The sequence below is a fragment of the Lissotriton helveticus genome, chromosome 2_1, assembly GCF_964261635.1.
Source record: "Lissotriton helveticus chromosome 2_1, aLisHel1.1, whole genome shotgun sequence".
Taxonomy (NCBI): Eukaryota; Metazoa; Chordata; class Amphibia; order Caudata; family Salamandridae; genus Lissotriton; species Lissotriton helveticus.
Genome location: NC_136059.1, coordinates 1654806693 through 1654824617, shown reverse-complemented (window position 1 = coordinate 1654824617; position 17925 = coordinate 1654806693). Strand labels below are relative to the sequence as shown.

General features: G+C 44.8%; 1 protein-coding gene across 2 annotated transcripts in view; it reads left to right on the top strand.

The window, feature by feature from the left end:
- GSTCD (glutathione S-transferase C-terminal domain containing) overlaps positions 1-17925 on the top strand; it is a 943165-nt gene that overhangs the window by 648777 nt on the left and 276463 nt on the right. For both annotated transcript variants that reach the window (XM_078676616.1, XM_078676615.1), the window contains exon 6: positions 10636-10751. In XM_078676616.1, coding sequence (XP_078532742.1) covers positions 10636-10751 — 116 coding nt within the window. The remainder of the gene's footprint in view (positions 1-10635; positions 10752-17925) is intronic.

The following is a 17925-nucleotide window of genomic DNA, read 5'->3' as shown; positions in this document are numbered from 1 at the left end:
TGCTCATAATTGTCAACAGGTGACTGCCTTGTTTTCATATCCTATATCTTAAACAGTTGCCCAAACACCATCTGGTGGCACTGGGGTTCCCACCTGCAGTGCAATAGCCAGCCCAACACAAGCCGACAATAAGTGCAACCACTTTAACAAGCACCTTTTCCACCTGTCCTTCCACCTAGGGCTGTAACACATGCACCTGAAACTATGCGGTGCATGAGTGTCCCTTCCCACATTTAGTTCCGCCATTCGGCCTAAGGCCTTGAATAACTTATATATGGGACGCCCTGTTGCTGGCAGCCATGCGCTTTAGAAATACCCCTAACATAACATAAAATAGTCTCAGAGGCGTCACACTGTATAGTGCAAGTGGGAGGTCATAATTTTGCCTTACACCACTGCTTCCACCATCAAAAGTCTAAAGCCACAGTGATACAAATCCAAGAACCCAAAAGCGGGGTTAGTGTTCCACTCGGCACCACACTGACCCCAGTATGTAGGCGGCTCCTGCGTAATCCTCAAATGCATCGCCCACCCTTTGACCATCTGGCAGGACAGTCACAGAAGTTCTCACTATCTAGTCATTGCACGGAAAGTGCACTGATAGCCAAAAGCGAGCTCTCCGCATCATGAACACCCTTTTCAGCGAGTCCTACTTTTTCAGCTAAAAGCACTAGGCAAGTTGATACACTTTGCCCATAGAGATGGATCTAGAAGTCTCAGTATGGTTATTTCTCTTGCCTGAAAAGCCTGATGTAAAGAAGTGATGAACTAAATGCTTTTTTACTTGACTTACAGGTTAAATTGCACATACATGCCTTGCCAGGAGCTAGATGTTTCTAAGATTTGAATCGTCCCATGTGTGTCCTGCAAGCACTCCTGAATATATATGTTGTAAGCCTTACAGTAGCTTTATCAAGTGTTTGTTGATGAGATTTGAGTGAATACCATAGATTTTAGATTGACCGTCAACTGAGGGCTGAAGCCTTCCGGGTTCTTGTCAGAGGCAAACTGTGGAGCTGTTGGTAAATAGGAGGAACTGCTTTTAGATGGGCTGAGCTTCAGGTAGGAACTTTACAGCCAATTCTGGATTAGTATGACGCATCAATGGAGACATTGAATGTTGTTTGTCAATGAGATTTTAAGGGAGAGTTGAGTATTTTTCGACACATTGGTGGATCTTGATTTTGTTGGTGAGGAGTAAGGCTCTGACGTTTTCCATATAGAAGTAATAGTAATACCTGTTATGTATAGTGCTTAGAAGCACAATCTCAGGAAAAAAGGGCAGTATAAAAACAAGTTATTATGCACAGCTTCAGGATTGATGCTCCATTTAAAATTTTCCCCATGTAGGGAATTCAGGTAGATAGGTGTATAAGTGCTAACATTTACAAATACATTTCCTCCTTGCGCTTAATTCCTTCTTTTTTCAGTGCCCCACCCTTAATTCTGACAAGTCTGTAGAAAAGCACATTTATGAGCATTTGCAAAGGAACTAAGGACAGTTCATGCTGGATGCTCAAAGTACTATGGCAGAGGCGGCCATCACGATCAATGTTCATGTACTTCTGTCTTCAGACAACATGCCGGGTCGGGTGGCTCAGTGGACTAAAGCAGCCACTGCAGGTGCCTATGTTTGACATTATGGTCACAGGTTAAAATCCCAGCGAGTCCACTCAGCCTATCATCTATTTGAGGTCGATAAAATGAGTACCATTGAATTGGGTAACAATAAACCTCTGTTATTCAGTGCCAGGACACCTTCGGATAATCGTGCGCTTTACAAATACACCTGTTATGTTATGTTATGTAGGCATGGTACAATTTTTGATACTATTTACATTGTGAATGGAATGTATTTAAGGACTATGGAGCCTATTTATAAAGATGCATTTGATTGTAAATGTGTGTTTATGACAGAAGTTACCTTTTTCCCAGTCAGTCATAAATGGTTTTCTGAGGTTCGCAGATGTCTGTCACTAGTTCGGAAATGTCAGCACTCCTATATCCCACAATAGTGTGGGGAGTAGGCATTCCAAGGCACAGTTTCTCTTGGAAATTTGTTGACGCCTCCAAACTTGTATATTCATGGACTCTGAAGAAATGGTGTAAGATTTACCAGCCAAGGGTTTGAGTAACTCCTGTTCCAGGATGATTAATAATCTAGGTTGTCGTAACTGCCGGGGACTGCTTCCTCCTGAATCTCTCTGTTAGTCCCAAGTAACAGCTAGCAAATGTGGCATTTCCATCTGAGCAGGGCCACCCTTCAGGGATACCATACAGGTTTAAATGTAGTGGCCCCAAACCCAGCCCTGGGACACCCATACAGGTTTAAATGTAGTGGCCCCAAACCCAGCCCTGGGACTACTCCATGGCCTCGTAGGGAATATTACTGATGGGAGAATGTATTAGCAAAGTCAAGAGGTGGGGGCGGCTGCTTCCGAGTCAGCAGCATCTTACTGCTCACTTGCTGCCTCCCATCCTGGTTGGCATGCCTCCATAAAAGCCGGTGAAAGGTTTACTGCAGCCAGCAATTCAAGAGAGCTGGTTTTCAGCAGGGTCAACTTCTACAACTGAAGAGAAAAATTGTGGCCCTTCAAGGTTTATATAACTTGGTTCAAACATTTGCTCCTTGTGTTCAGCCTACTTCCTCATTGACTATTAGGGCTCTCCTGGGTGATTTGTCGAAGGATGTGGTGCTCAATAGACTTGTGTAACGTTATTTGAATACCCTACAGGCTGTTGCAGTGCTACGATGTAGGGAGATCACCCTCCTCCCCAGTACGTGACCTCGGTCAACGGATAAATACCTTTTACCCTCCAGCACATGTTAATATCAACATATAGTAATTAACAGTAATGTTTCAAGATATCACAGATTCTTTTGTTCATGTTTACTTTATTTTTTCTTAAGTCCTTAGCCAACACGTGTTTCGTCGCCTCTGGGAATCAATCCCGCTACTTTATCAGGGCTGTTGATTTTCATGAGGTATTGTGTCTCTTCCTGAGGGTTATACTTCTGTCTCGGGCTGCAATTATGCAAATGTCGGGTAAAAGAATGGGTTTTGTCGTGCTTCAGGATCCAGCGTGGGAAATATTTTTGTCGTTTTTCTTTTTCTTGAGTGTCCTAATTTGGAATTAAGGCCTTTGTTATTCTCCTGCTGCTCGCGAGTACGCTCCTGTTTCTGAGAAGGACGCTAAGGACTTAAAACACACCTCACAAGATCACTAGATCACAACGTAGTAACAATCCAATGACCAGCTACCGCTCCTATCACTTGTTGAATTCATGCTTTGCCTTTAAACTCGTGCAACGGTCCTCTGCTTTTTTGGCTAGGTTTGTGCTGTTGTGCTATACCGATACCACATATTCATAATACACACACATAGATGCATTCATGTTGCTCTGCCATTCTGATATGATTGTAAGCTTTGGATAAGCCCAGTGCCGCACTGTCTCCGTACCACAATGAGACCCAAGGTTACAAACAATTTCTGGTACCAATTTAAGTCTACCCATATCCTGAAAAGTATGGAGGCCTATGCCAGGTCCCAGTGTAATACCCAGTGTTGTGCTCCTGGGGACTCTCCTCCAATCTTTCGTTATTACCGGGCATCTCTGTATCATGTGTATGAATGTGCCCCATTTGCCACACCCCCTTAAACAAGTGTTATTCTCTTCCTTCCCACCTCTGTGCATTTGTACAGTGATATAATATATCCTGTGTAAGAATTGTAGCTACACTATGCAACCACCACCTCATCATGCGTTTCCCCGGATGTATGAGTGACATCTTAAGTATTTGTTGGGCCACAGACAAGATGTAGATTGGACCCACCAGTTTGGAACAACTTTGAATTTGCTGTGTGGCATTGTACACGGTGGAGAAAGCATTGCAGAGCTATATTTATGAAGTATAGCCTGCTGCTGCTCACTACTCCTGCATTGGTGCATAACAGTCTGCCTAGTTCCACGGTCAACCTTTTCACCATGGTGCAGAGGGATGTGTGTGTGTGAGATCTAGCATAGGATTTGTACTGGAAGTAGACTCCCGGAGTTCAAAATCCTATGCCTAGACAAATTCTTATATATTCCACACATCATATGTGTGTTGTACAGAATAGCACACATGCAATGTGTAGAAGGTTAGTACCTGCTATAAGAAAGCATAATGTTTCTGTTTCAAAGCCAGGCCTGGCTGTCTTAGAAGATGGAGCTTTGCATCAACATATTGTGGGTGCTTGTGCTAATCCAAAGTAACCCCCCCACCCCCTTGACGCAAAGTAGTGCAAAGTGCAATTTCCTCTGGATCAAGCATTTACAATGCAACGGTTTCGCCTTTGCAAAGGTTAGAGCTATTGGCATTGTAAATGACAACATTTTTATTTATGTGTTGGTTTTGAAAACAGATAAATAAATGACATTGTCATTTACATTGCCAATTGCTTAATCTCTCGCAAATGTGAGACCTATTGTACCCTACTGGACGAGCTCAGCAGACAGCAATTACTTGCAGACGAGTTCTATAACACAACAGTGACACTGCTAAATCCAGGGCTTCACAATAGAAACAGAAATGATACATGAGAAGATTACGAGTGAACAAATTACAAAATCAGACTTTAAGTTACATGAGGCAAAAGTGACAATTGTGAGCAAACAAAATACACGAGGTAGCAAAAGGTACATTACAGGAGGGCACGTCCGCTGGTTCAAGACGGCGGAAGGGAGACATCAAAAAACCAGTATTTACAAGAACATGCAGAGTTTGGTGCAGTAAGAAACTAAATCTGAAAGTGATTCTCCAAAAACTCGTAATTGGGTTATATCTGTTGCTCACTGGAGTCGGATCTTATAAAGCACAATAAATATCACACCAATTACGAGTTTTTGGAGAATAACTTTCAGATTTAGGTTCTTCCTGCCCCAAACTCTGCATGTTCTTGTAAATACCTGATGAGGGCCTAAATGCTTCTTGATGACTTGTGTTCTCGTGCAAGAGCCGATTACGTTAGAGAGGTGTTATTAATAGCAGAACATTGATTGAGACCTTGGTTCAGTACTCTTGAATACTTTTGTTTCACATACTTTTTGGCTCAGATATTGCGTACATATACATGAAATAAGGAGAAGCTGTGTAACATAAAAGCACAAGCAGGAAACTGAGACCACAACACCCAATGTACAGATGTGAAACAACGTTAAGTATCTGTCAAAGTATTTTTTATATTTATGTAAGCTGTACTGCTGCACTGCCTACGAATAATTTAACACCGCTCCTAGAGATTCTTGATAATTAATGTTTAGGTTATTTATTCGTCCACATGAATAATTGTGATTATACGGGTACTGACAACAGCATGCCATTTGACCATTTTATTGCCCTTTTGATACTAAATGATCACAAGAGGCGTGCCTCTGAAAAACCACAAAATCTTCGCACATGTACTTTGCATTTCAATTCGGTCTAACGTAGTGTAGGTGCATACTGTGGTCGCATATGTTCTTGTATTGTGGCCAACAGTGGCAGGGGTCATACTAAGTGAGAGCGTGGTGCAGGAGGCATTAGTTGCTTAAAAGAGGGAACATTAGTTGATGGTGACACCGTTTCAGGGTACACTATTAGGTGCAAGATAGGTGCAAGAGAAAGGGCTTGACAAGATTGAACAGAGCCAGCAAAGTGGTCAGTGTGACAGTGAATTCTACTGTTTATTACAGGGGCACGGACGATTTGACGGGGTTGTTTGGTGTCCAGTTGAACTACAAAAGTTATATTTAAGAGTCGGCTCCTCGACATGCACCTATGAGGGTCTGGTTCTTGAGACCCACGCACGCCACCTGCCCGAGGGTACAGGGGGTGCTCACCTGCAGCAGACAACCCCCACTCCTGTCCCCCCCTCCTCCTCCTCAGGTACAGGGTTGCTCACCTGTAGCGAGGGCAGGTGATGACGAGCAGCACCTCCGCAGCCTGGCCCTGCATGGTGTAAGGCGCCTGGGACCACAGATCCGAGCCAGCCCCGGCCCTACCTGCCTCTCTGCAGCACCCACCCCGGGTCTCTACCCCCAGGAGTGTTCACGCACCTCCTGCCCCCTCCCCCTGGGCCTCCCACAGACACCACCGTGGCAGGCAATGAGCTCCGGTCGTCACCTGTCACCGGGTGAAGCTCTCTGCGGAGGAGCCTGAAAGAGACGGAGAAAGTGAAAGTGGAACGGGATGTGGCAAGGAGGAGGGAGAGGAGTCAGGCTAGGACTCACAAACACGGCAGGGGAGGGGCCACCCCGAGGCTGGGCGGCAGGAGAGTGACTCCTTGTCACGGGGAGCGCTGTTTACGGAGGCTCTGAACGAGTGTGGGCGTCCACACAGCAGGGCAATGAATACATTACCGATGTCTGCCCGGGCTCCGAGTGCAAATGGCCACCCTTCGCCCCCGCCTTCCTGGGGTCTTTTAATTGGCCATTGTGTCGGCTGCTCGGGTGTTCAAGCGGACCACGCCATGAAGGCTACTGCCCGGCCGCCATCTTCAGAGGAATGAAAACAAAAAACCTTTGAAGAAAAAAAAAAATAACATCCGCCCACCGCCGCATGATGTTCTAAAAGGGGCGGAGAGCGAAAAAAATCACCGGAACGCCCACGAATCTGCTCCGAGAATTTGTGACAGATCTCTCTTCCAATGGCTAGTCTCCATTTACGGAGCTAGCCAATGGAAGAGAGAGACGGGTTAAAGCCCCCTACTGAAGCTCAAAAGATTTCGCCTGCGCGAACACTGCTGCGCAGTGGACGCGAGGCGAAACCTACAAAGGGGTCCTTTCCAAATCAAAGTACCTTTTGCTATGGAAAGTGAACACTCTTGCAAGAGTTTGTGCTGCTTTGCATCGATTTGTTTGTCTTTTCCCTGTGCAACCTCTTAGTTAATCTGACTCCAAGTTTCTGCTAAGCATGCACAACTCCCAATTTAGAAAATGAATCTGCTTATTATGAACAATATTATGGCTGTAATGTTGACTGCCTAATCGCTATACCAGGGGGCCCTGGGAAATTTCCCCCTTTGTGCATGCCTTAAACATCTGTGTGTCTTTCCACAGTCCTTCCTCCAGTGTGCCTACGTCGATCTTCCATCAGGACTTCAGTGTATGTTGCCCTCTCTATATGTTGCTCCTCAATGTGTTGTACATTTGTAGAATTCGCTTTTTTCTCGCGTATAGAAGCCTGCCTTCTAATGGTGTTTCTTTTGGAAAATTACTAATTTGTTAATGTGTTATCTTGGTGTGTGCTTTAATTGTATACGTATATATATATGTATATATATATATATATATATATATATATTTTTTATTTTTTTTATTTTGCAACGTTTTATATAGCGCTGGCTAGACTCTATATGAGAGTCAGTTATAGAGTATAGTTGCAGCTGGTTTAATGTCTGAACATTTCTATATCTTACATATACCTATTTTATCCCGTTCCTTACATGTCCAAGTTTTGTCAGCCCTGGCAATCTGTTCCTCATTTGTGTCCTAACAGGGTAGCATCCTCTCCACCCTGTATCTTTGCTGGCCTTCTCACCCATCACATGCCTGTCTGGTCTCATTGCCGGCTCATCCAGGGGGACAAATGCACATTAGTTAAACACCAGTAATAATGTTGCACATTAGGCAGCCAATTTCTTCCTTGACTGTGCTTTTGCATTGTGTCAGCAGGACAAGACACGCTGCCATTGCAGAATATGGAATACCCTTCATTGTCTAGATTCTTAAACAACCGTTTAGCTACTACATATAGGTTATTCTACAGAATGTATAAAAAAAATGTTGGCGTGGTAATTATTATGTTGTGAGTGTCGCTTTCCTCAGAAGCAAAGTGGAGAGGCCTTCCAGTGACATACCTCTGTGTCGACAGCATTTTGAAGAGGACTTAAGTTGTCAGTATAGAGTTTATTTGGGTCTTTTGAGATGAACACCCCGAGTTATTTTAAGTGGTATTTTTTTTATCCTAAAAGGCATGTGAATACGCGTGTGAGGAGCCCAATCCTTAAGTTAAGAGGGGAATAGGAGCGACTTTGGCCAGTTTATGTGGGAGCCGGGGTACTGTCATTATGAAGTAAATATCGATCCTAGTCTCCCTAAAGATTCATTAGGTTCTGATATGTATTATTAAAGGACAGCTGCATAAAGGGATATGTCCCAGTCACAACACCATTTCTATCCCCTCACCAAGTCATCTCATGGTATGCATTTGGAAAGCTGTATCCGTGGCAAACAGAATAGGGGAGATTGGGCAGCCCTGGCCTGTCTAACAATGGCGACCGGTACGTAACGGAGGTGGCGGGGAAAAAAAGAAAGAAAAATTCACTTACCTCAGCACACCATCTCTCTCACGTCGTCTTTCCTCTGCTCTTCTTCCAGGAAGCACCCAGGCTCCCCTAAGCCAATCACGATGCTGCTGTCACCATGACAGCTGTGTCGTGATTGTTCTTTGGTTCAGCGCTCAGATGAGGACTAACAGCCTGTGCATGTTCTCCACCCAGGCTGTGCATTACAGCCGGTGGAGAACATGCAAAGTGTGCATGACGGTTTGGCTAGTCCAAGATGGCCGGTCGAACAGTCATGCGCACTTAAGGTTCTGCATCACTCTTCCTCCCTGAACGTCACTGGAGCCCAGCCCCGCCCTAACCTGGCTGATACTAAAAATAAAATGGTAATAACTTCTTTTATTATCATTTTATTTTTCCTTTAACACTGCTCCGAGTGGAGCTATGCTCCTTTGCCTTAGCGGAGGAGCCACCACTGCTGTCTGGATTCTGCCTTCCTGTTGTGAAAGTTCTGGAGTCGGTGCCATTGGTCCGAACTCTTTCAAGGGGTTCGTAGTACAGTAGTTTGACCCAAGATATGAAATATGGCCGACCAATCCACATCTTTTCTAGCTACATCAACAGAAAGGGTCCCTTGATTCAGTCAAAGGCTTTGTTAGTGTCGAGTGATATGAAGACAAGCGATTCTAAGACCAATACTGCGGTTTCTTATGACTTTTAACTGTCATCTAGATAACTTTTGACTCATTCTACAGCTTTGTGTAGCTTTCATAGCTGTGCTTTATTTTTTTCTAGTCATTCAACACAAATATATTATGTTCTAGCCGCTTAACCGTAGCCGCAATGAGTGGGCGGGGCCGCGTCGCCCAACGGACGTGTGCAGCACTACGGAGGTAGTGCTCTCGACGGCCGTTGGCCGACGGGCGCATCGAAGGGGTTAATATGTTTTTCTATACACATAAATATTATGGAAGCCTCACAAAAAGTAAACACTTGAGCCGCTGAAGTAGCTTTTAAGCATTAAATGCAATTTCCATTTGTTTTCATACAAAAACACTGGTGGAAACAGGTGGCAAACTGGTTGTTTTTGCTTGTTTAATGTGGCCGAGTTTAGTTGGCTCTTTATTGACCACACCGTGACCAAGAGAACTCGTAAATGGTTCAGTGCAGACAAAACCCTTCACTGCCTCTCCTTACGCCTGTACCACTGGGCCTGAACTGGCAGTGGCTGAATTGCGTCTTTTCAAAAATAAAGAAATAAATGCATAAAATAAAAAAAGACATTAAGGACTGGGATATAATGCTTCTCTCTGTAACAGCAGATACTTTGAATGTCCAGCTGTGGTCAAAGCCTTCTCAGGCTGGAACATGGGTCCATGTGGTTTGCGGTTCTCTTCTCTGGCCAGATTCACCAGAGAAGTGAAGCAGGCTGGGGACAGTGATGTCGGATGGTGCTCGCTCTGTAGCCCTGCACCATTCTATACGCCTTTATCAACAGCTGATTGGGTGCCCTTTATGTGACTGTAAATATGTACTTGTTTTGCAAATAAAGAGAAGACATTACAGTTCAGGTTAGGGTGTTGTCACTGAATTGAGAAATATGTTCTTATACAGGACATAGACTAGACTAACATATGTTTGGTTGCACATTACTTTCTTGACAGAGTTTACAATGTATTTGCTTGAATTTGATCAAATGTTATGACTGTGCTGTATTTATTGTCTCCATGTAAGATGCCATGTTGCTGGCCTTCTTTGGTTGATTGCGTCACAAATGCAAATTCCTCTTTCTCACTGTTAATCAGCTGCTGCATGACAAAACTGAGACCCATTGTCAGTCCCCTGTAGACACAGATTGATCTAAATTGGAGGTTAAACTAGGCCTGACTTAAATTTTAATTATGCCAGAGTAATCAGAGTATTTTTGTGTTACTCTTATGACATGAAATTGCCAAAAATTATAGAATATAAAAATACCCACTGCAAGAGCACAGGAAAAGAGTGGCTGCTTCTGTTCCTGTTCTGTTGCTTTTAGCGCTATTTTCTTATCACAAATAATCATCGGGCCTATTTTGGACATGAGGTTGCATTTTGCGCTAAGCAAATAGAACCAAATACATCCTTGCATAATCTTACATAACTTTGCTGTAATTTTGTGTATCTACGCTACAGCAAAGTACGGGGGTTACACCCACCCCTTGGTAAAACATCAAAGTATCTTATTATATAGCGAATTTTCAGTGCATATGTTTGCAATAATTCATTTTTTAAAATGTACCCATCACTCCAGCATGCCAATCAAGATTATGTTTTGTGTTTTCTTTTCAGGGAAAATGTCTGGTGAGCGTGCGTTGAGAAAGAAGCAGCAGCTTGACAACCTTGTCTCTGCAGTGACCAATCTGGTCAAGCCTGGTGACGTGATAGTGGATTTTTGCAGTGGTGGGGTAATGTAAACCCGTATTTTATTCTGTTAATAGTCAATTGCTTCATTTGCAGCTTATTAATGAGAAACGCAGATGGTCGGTGTACCAGCAATACAAAAATAATGTAAACTTTTTCGTTATATTTGGTATTTTGGTCAGCGGCAGCTCCTCCATTATGGCAGAGGAGCGTCGCACCAACCCCCCCACCTCCCTGCGCAGCCGTAAAAAACTCGAAAAATAAAACAATAATAACAATGGTTTATTGTCATTTTATTTTTAACACAAACAAGTCTTGGGGCGGGGCCAGACGATAACAAGCAAGAGGGGGCTGGACTGTTTGGCATTGTGATTAGTGCAGATTACGGTTTGGCCGGCCATCTCAGGCTGAACAAACCGCCATGCCCACTGAGCTGTCTCCAACCCGAGCTGCGTTGCCGAGTTGGAGGCAGCAGGCACAGGCTCCCAGTCTCCATGGGAGTGCAAATTGAGGGCACTCAGGCCAATCCTGATGCTGCTCTCATGCATGAGAGCAGCCTTAGGATTGGCTGCAGGGGAGTCCCTACCCCTCACTCCTTTCAGCCACTCTGCCCTGATACTAGCTGCCACTGAATTTTTGGTATAATGTTCTAAAGATCCGACCCATATCAAAAATCCCAGGTATTACAAAGGAAATGTACGGATGCTCCAACTTGAAGCTTGGGCAGATTCTAGTGTACTGGAACTGCGCAGAGAGACCTCAGACTAGCCGTAGTCCCACCATTGGAGGAGGCAAATCACAGAGGATACTGTAAGCACGAGTCTTGTGACGTCTATATACACCTCTCGTTCCATCCTTGTGAATATAGTGCTAAATATCTTCTTCACTCACTTAGTTGCATCCAGTACACTGTGTTAATTTGAGATACATGTCCTCAGTTCGATAATCATAGCAGTACAATTTCAAGCTTGAGGGCCTTAATTAAAGCCTTGGCCCTGAAGTAGAGTTTGGTGGACATAAATAATTGTGCGCTGGTGGGTCATTTATCAACTGTGCAATGAGCAAGTGGTTGTTATTTCTCATGGAGACATGCCAGTAATGCATGCAGCTTCCTGTGGGATTTTCCTCAGTATGTTCAAGAAAAAAAGTGTCCCAAATTGTGGTGAAGGAGGTGTAATGCAATTTCCCACATACTTCAAATACTGCATATTGGAGGGGCTATTGGCCATGTTGTGGTAATCTCTTTCAAGTTAGTTTCTTGAAGTGGAACCTCCAGAGATTGTGGCGAATTGTCTGCTCTATATGTGATGAATTTCCCTTTCCACCATTAGGTGGATTTATGTTTTGTACATGTCTCACAAGATCTCAGAGTCAGCAAAGTTTCATAGTGGAACTTCAAGCAAGCAATCTCATTTTGAATTGGCGGTAATCCCATTTGTGGGAATTGGTGAAGGGAATTGGTAAATCCATTGTTTAATTTGCAGAATTTTCATTACCTCCTATCTCTAAATCAGGACCTATGTGTTGTGACTCTTGCACTAATGTGGTACAACAGAAAGCATACACACACCCTGGTGTGGAAAGCCTTCTAATTATCCCTCCTAGGTTTAAGTATTTGCTCTGTCTTGTCAGTCACATAGAAAATGAACCGTCACCCACAAAGTGTGGCTTGCTCCATCATAGGGTACTTCTATGAAGCACTGGGTGACATCCTAATTGTGTGGTAATGCACGACATTTTACTGCTCTCAGGAGGCCTGCATTATCCTAAGATACAATCTGACTCTTACCTAGAAGTATCTCCCATTGTAACAACGTGAGATCAGTTTAAAATTGTGAAGGAGGGTGAGCTAGTGAATCTCTTCTGGAGGACCACAAAAGATTAAAAGGCAAAACATGTCAAGTTCACAATTTACCAGAATCTGTCTGCTTCCGGTGCAAGCAGACACACTCTGTTAGGAGTTTCAGACGATGTGTGTATGGAATGCAAGTGCTAGGCGATAGATGAGGAGAGGCCACAGACTTCGTGTGAGCTGTGGCTGATCTTCTACAGGACCCTAAACATCAGACCCACAAGCTGGTATCTTCGAGAATTAAGGGTTGTTAGCCATGGTTGCATTATTAAAGCGCTAAAGCCCTTCTGAGAGAAAATTCATTCAGAACAACACAATACAAAATAATACAGATATGAATTAAAGAACTTAAAGTTGTCAACTAAAAATAGCAGCACTTCACCTAACACCCAAGTTGCTCCTCACTGGTAAGACCCAGCAGGTTAAAACCAGTCTGCATTTGCTTGTGTTCCTCTTCAGTGGAGATGTGGCCTAGCAGGTTGTCTGGATAGTTACTATTGCAACAAGACCAAGGTTGGTTCGCATATAGTTAGTCACTGTCTGTAGCTGCACAGTGAGCAAAAAACATTGCTCTGGACTAAGGCTCAGAGTGATTACCAGTAATTGAGATCAAATCAAACTCCTCCTCACTGATGACACAATATCATGTTGAAACCAATCCCGGGTTACTTGTTTTTGCCTTTAGTGGGAATGTGGCCTAGTATGCTGCACTTTTACCCCCAGATTCATCAATGTCCCGATTTGCGAGTCCTTAATAGCGATTATTAAGGAATCGCTATTAAGGACTTGCAAATCGGGATTCATGTAGAAATCGCAAAATAAATTGCGATTCCTACAGCCTCCTTATTTGCGATTTAGCAAATTGCTAATCGCAAATAAGGATGCGATTTCAAGGGTGCCAGGGGTGTCCAAAGGACACCCTGTAGCACCCCTGAAATGTCAATGTAGACTGATGATGCGCACACACATGTCCAAAGGACATGTGTGTGTGTAACATACCACTTAGAAAAATGCACTAATGTGCATTTTTCTAAGTTTTCGCTATTTACCACGAAGCCAGACTTCGCGGTAAATAGCGGTAAAAAATAGCAAATTCACAATTTTTCAAAGGTTCATGAATAGCATTTAAGGAATCTCTCATTGAGATTCCTTAAATGCGAACGCAATTTGAGAAATCGCAATTATTTGCGATTTTTCAGATTGCGAGTTCATGACCCCTTGATGAATTCCAAATGCCATTTTTGCGGGCGCAAACGGCCAAATTTTGCGATTCGCACCGGTTGCACTCGCAAAAATGCTTGATGAATCTACCTGTTAGTATTTACTTCAACTATCTTTTATTGAATCAAAGAGGAACATCACACATACACCCACCAACCCAAGTGGGCCAATGGGGAAAGCTCAGTCAGGATAACCAGCCCAATATAATTTTTGTCCAAGTAGATGGGTAACTCTGACTTCACCCATGTACATACCGAGAACACTGTGGATGATGGGGACAGAGAAGGCCAAACGAATGACATCAAAGCTCAAACATTGTGCCAGATTCATTCCCTCGTGTCTGCGTAGAACTTGTCTTCCAAAACCTCACCATTTATCACCAGTCATGTGGACTTCCTCCTCCTTTCTTTCAAAAACACCTTGGCTGCTTTAGTCTGTGCAAACACATGGCTTAATTCCTCAGATGCCACTCCCAGCTTAGCCAGATGCTAGATGGACTCTTTCAAACCTAAGGTGATTAGCTCTCGACATTTTCTTTCTATCTGGGTATCCTGAATGTGGCCTTTAAAAATTAGAATTATTTCTCCTCTTATGGTAGCCAATTTCTTCATTGCAACTTCTTTCAGGATTTTCTCTAGATCTCATGGGCTACCCACCTTCACCTCAACTGTTCTTGATTAACTATTTCCCATCTTGCTCTTGGCAGGGAGCCAGTAGGCTTTTGTGCCTCTACTCCAGGTAAGGCTCCTGGGAGAGGACCTCTGTGTCTAAAACTCTCACCATGTGATCATGAAGGGTATATTACTCTTAGCCTTCAAAGGGAAGCCCAAGAAAAGGCTGTTGGCAGCTTGTCCTCCATGTAGCCGAATTGGGATTTTAGGTGGACCAGTGCTGACATGGCTGCAGCTTCAAAACTCTCCATGTTTCCAGGTTGATTCTTGCACGTCTGCCACTGAGAATTCCAGCTCTGTGATCTTGCCCCCACTCCCTGTAACTCTGGTTCTGCGTCAGTGAGTCATTTGTTAAGATAGTTTACAGTGGATTTGATGGAAAAGACCTTTGTTTCAATGCCTAATGTTGTTCACTGCTGTTCCTGTAGAGCTCTACCATCATTGTTTTTTCTTGTGCTGGATCATTATCCATCTCTCTTCTGAGGACTTGCTCTACTGTAGTAACCTCTCTGAGTCTCCTTTAAGATTAATATTAAAACAAAATTAAAAGTCTCACGTGGGATCAAACTAACAGTAAACATAAGCTGACCACTTTCCCCTCCCCTCACCCCGCTCTTTGACAACCCAGAATTTTGCCCAGGGTTGGGTGAACCTGCCTTTACACGTTGGCGCTCCACAGAGTGCTGTGCTTTAGGACACCTTTTTGACGTAGAAGCAATGCTCTCCTTCCCACAAGTCAGAGCGGACTGTGGAATCCCTGAGTCCGAAAGGTTACACTACCTGCAACTCAGACACTGGGTATTACAGCCACACTATAGGCCACACGCACAGAGGCATCTCACATCTTATGAAAGATGGCTTATAACAAGGACGTTGGATAAGAAATTAATTTCGGATCTATACAAGATGCTACTCACTCGACATACACATGCCTACAATGCAAGCCACATACGCTGGAAGAGAGACCTGGGACGGGAACTAAGTAGTAAAGAGTGGGAGGGTATGTATTACAGGGCACGACACACGGCAAGCAATATGGGACTGACTGAAGTGCTAACAAAATTAGTCACCTACTGGTACTACACTCCAGAACACATTTACAGGGCAGGCCCCAAGCAAAGTGCAGATTTCTGGCGAGGGTGCGGAAAACAGGGAACGCTGGTCGATCTCCTGAAGGAATGTGAATATATACAACAGTACTGGTGTAAGATATTAGATGAGGTTGACAAATATCTAGATACCCAACTACCGAGATTCCAAGCCTATGTTCTTCTAGGAGTGCCAAATTCTTTAACGTACGCCCTCACGTCCAGAGGAGGTCGCCAGATAGCGATAGCCTTGGGATCAGCTGCTCAAAACATTCTGACCCACTGGAAAACCTCCCGAATCCCCATCCACACGGGTTGGCTTCAACGCTTATGGCATGTATTGGGGATGGAGCAGATAACGCTCACACTGGCAGGGAAGAGCTCGACTTTTGGAGATCTCTGGCAACCATTTCTTGCTCTACTCACACCAGAGTTCCGTGAACTTACATGCCCTAGGTATTTGTGCCTCCTGCGCCTCCCAGAAACCAACACCAAAGCTAACCAGGGTACAAACCAACAATGAAACACCACAGGCCTAAAATAAGACTATTGAGTTGCAGTGAACGAGGGTAGGGGTGGGGGTCAAATGTTTTTTTCTGTTTTCTCCCGTTTATTGTTTGACTCATCAGTAAGCCAATTGCAAAGGGCTCTCTCCGCATCACAGGAGTACCTGAATCCACCAACATCTCCCGAATGGAGGATTACGTGGAACAGCTTGTCAGGGAACATTTTGGCGATATCCTGTCCTCCGTCTTCATCGTCCAGCGAGCCCACCGCTCCATCGGCCCTCGTCCAGGTCGTGGCTTACCGGCTCGTCCCAATATCGCTAAAATCCTCAACTTCAGAGACCGCAACGCCATTCTCCGTGCAGCAAGAGAGAGGGGCGACATCCACCATCAAGGCAACTCACTCTCGTTCTACCCTGACTATACCATTGCTGTTCAGGCGGCTCGCTGCAAATTCCTCCCAGCAAAGCAGATCCTCCAAAAACACGAAGTTTCTTACTCATTGGCTTACCCTGCGAAGCTGCGGTTCGACAGGACTCAAAAATGCTCATCTTCCCAGATCCTAAAGACGCCCTTGCTTACGCCAATAAACTTGACAAGTCGCTCTGCTCTTCACCTGCTGCCTCCCTGGCACGGCGGCCGACCACTTTAGTGACAATGATTGACTGGTTGTGTGCTAACGGTTGGTACTCTTTGCAAGTTCTGTGGCTCTTTCGCTTGTTTTATGCTGACTCTCTTAGCTGGTGCAGCCCCCTGGGTTCAGATGCCTCTGGGGCTTTTGTTGCTCTCTCAATTGTTCCCTTTTGACCATTGTCTAACTTGCTTGCAGCTTGGCCACCCTGCTTTTTCGGCAGGGGAGTACGCTGAGCAACGCCATGCCCCCACGGGATAATTCCCTAGCTCGACATTGACTTTCCCTTTCCTAGTTGTGGGTCTCTGGGGTGGGAATGGGTGGTATCTCAGCCTGATTGGGGGGTTGGAGTGGGTGCGGGGGTGACAGGTGTGCTTATGCTGTTTCTGGGGGTGGGGGGGCTGCATGATTGGGTTTTTAGGGGATTGTTGCCCCTTACTGGGGCCTTGCCATTCGTTATTGTACTGCCTCATGCTACTGGCTCCTTTACGACACACTATTTCTATTGTGTATTTTTGATTTTTGCACCTGATGGTCTCCTTGCTATGCTTTTCCCATGCATTGTGTTTGTTCGCTTCTCAGAAGAGGGCACTGCACAGCGTTCATTGATGCCCTCTAGCGGGGCCCTCTTTTCAGTGGGGGTTATGGCACCACCTTGCGCCTTCACGCCTTCACGCCTTCCACATCGACCTCACCATTATACCGTTTGGGATTGCCATCCCTATCTTGCCACGCACTGTCTTTCTGTCCTACTGACTCGCTTACCATTCACCCCCGTCTCTGCAGTATGACTGACACCGTCCTTTGGACTTGGAATGTCCAGGGGCTCAGCAACCACCGTAAGGCACGACTAGTCCATGTCCACCTCATCCGTCACAAAGTGGACGTTTGCTTCCTGCAGGAAGCTCATCTCATGCCCACCACGTCCTCTCGGCTACTTTCCCGACACTGGGGGGAAATCCACTCCTCATATTATTCCAACTATTCTCGGGGGTGTCCATCTTGCTACGTAGGGAGTTCCCCTGGCAAACCTCTCAAGTGATTGTCGACCCTGGGGGTCGCTTCGTAATTCTCCACAGCACTCTTCACGCCCAGCCCCTAACACTTGCTGCCCTGTACGGCCCCAACTGTGACGACCCTGATATCTTCTCTCAAGTCTAGCACCACATCTCTGCTCTCAGCCCTGCAGCACTCCTCTGGGGCGGAGATTTCAATTTACCACTTTCCTCTTACTTTGATCAATCTGGCC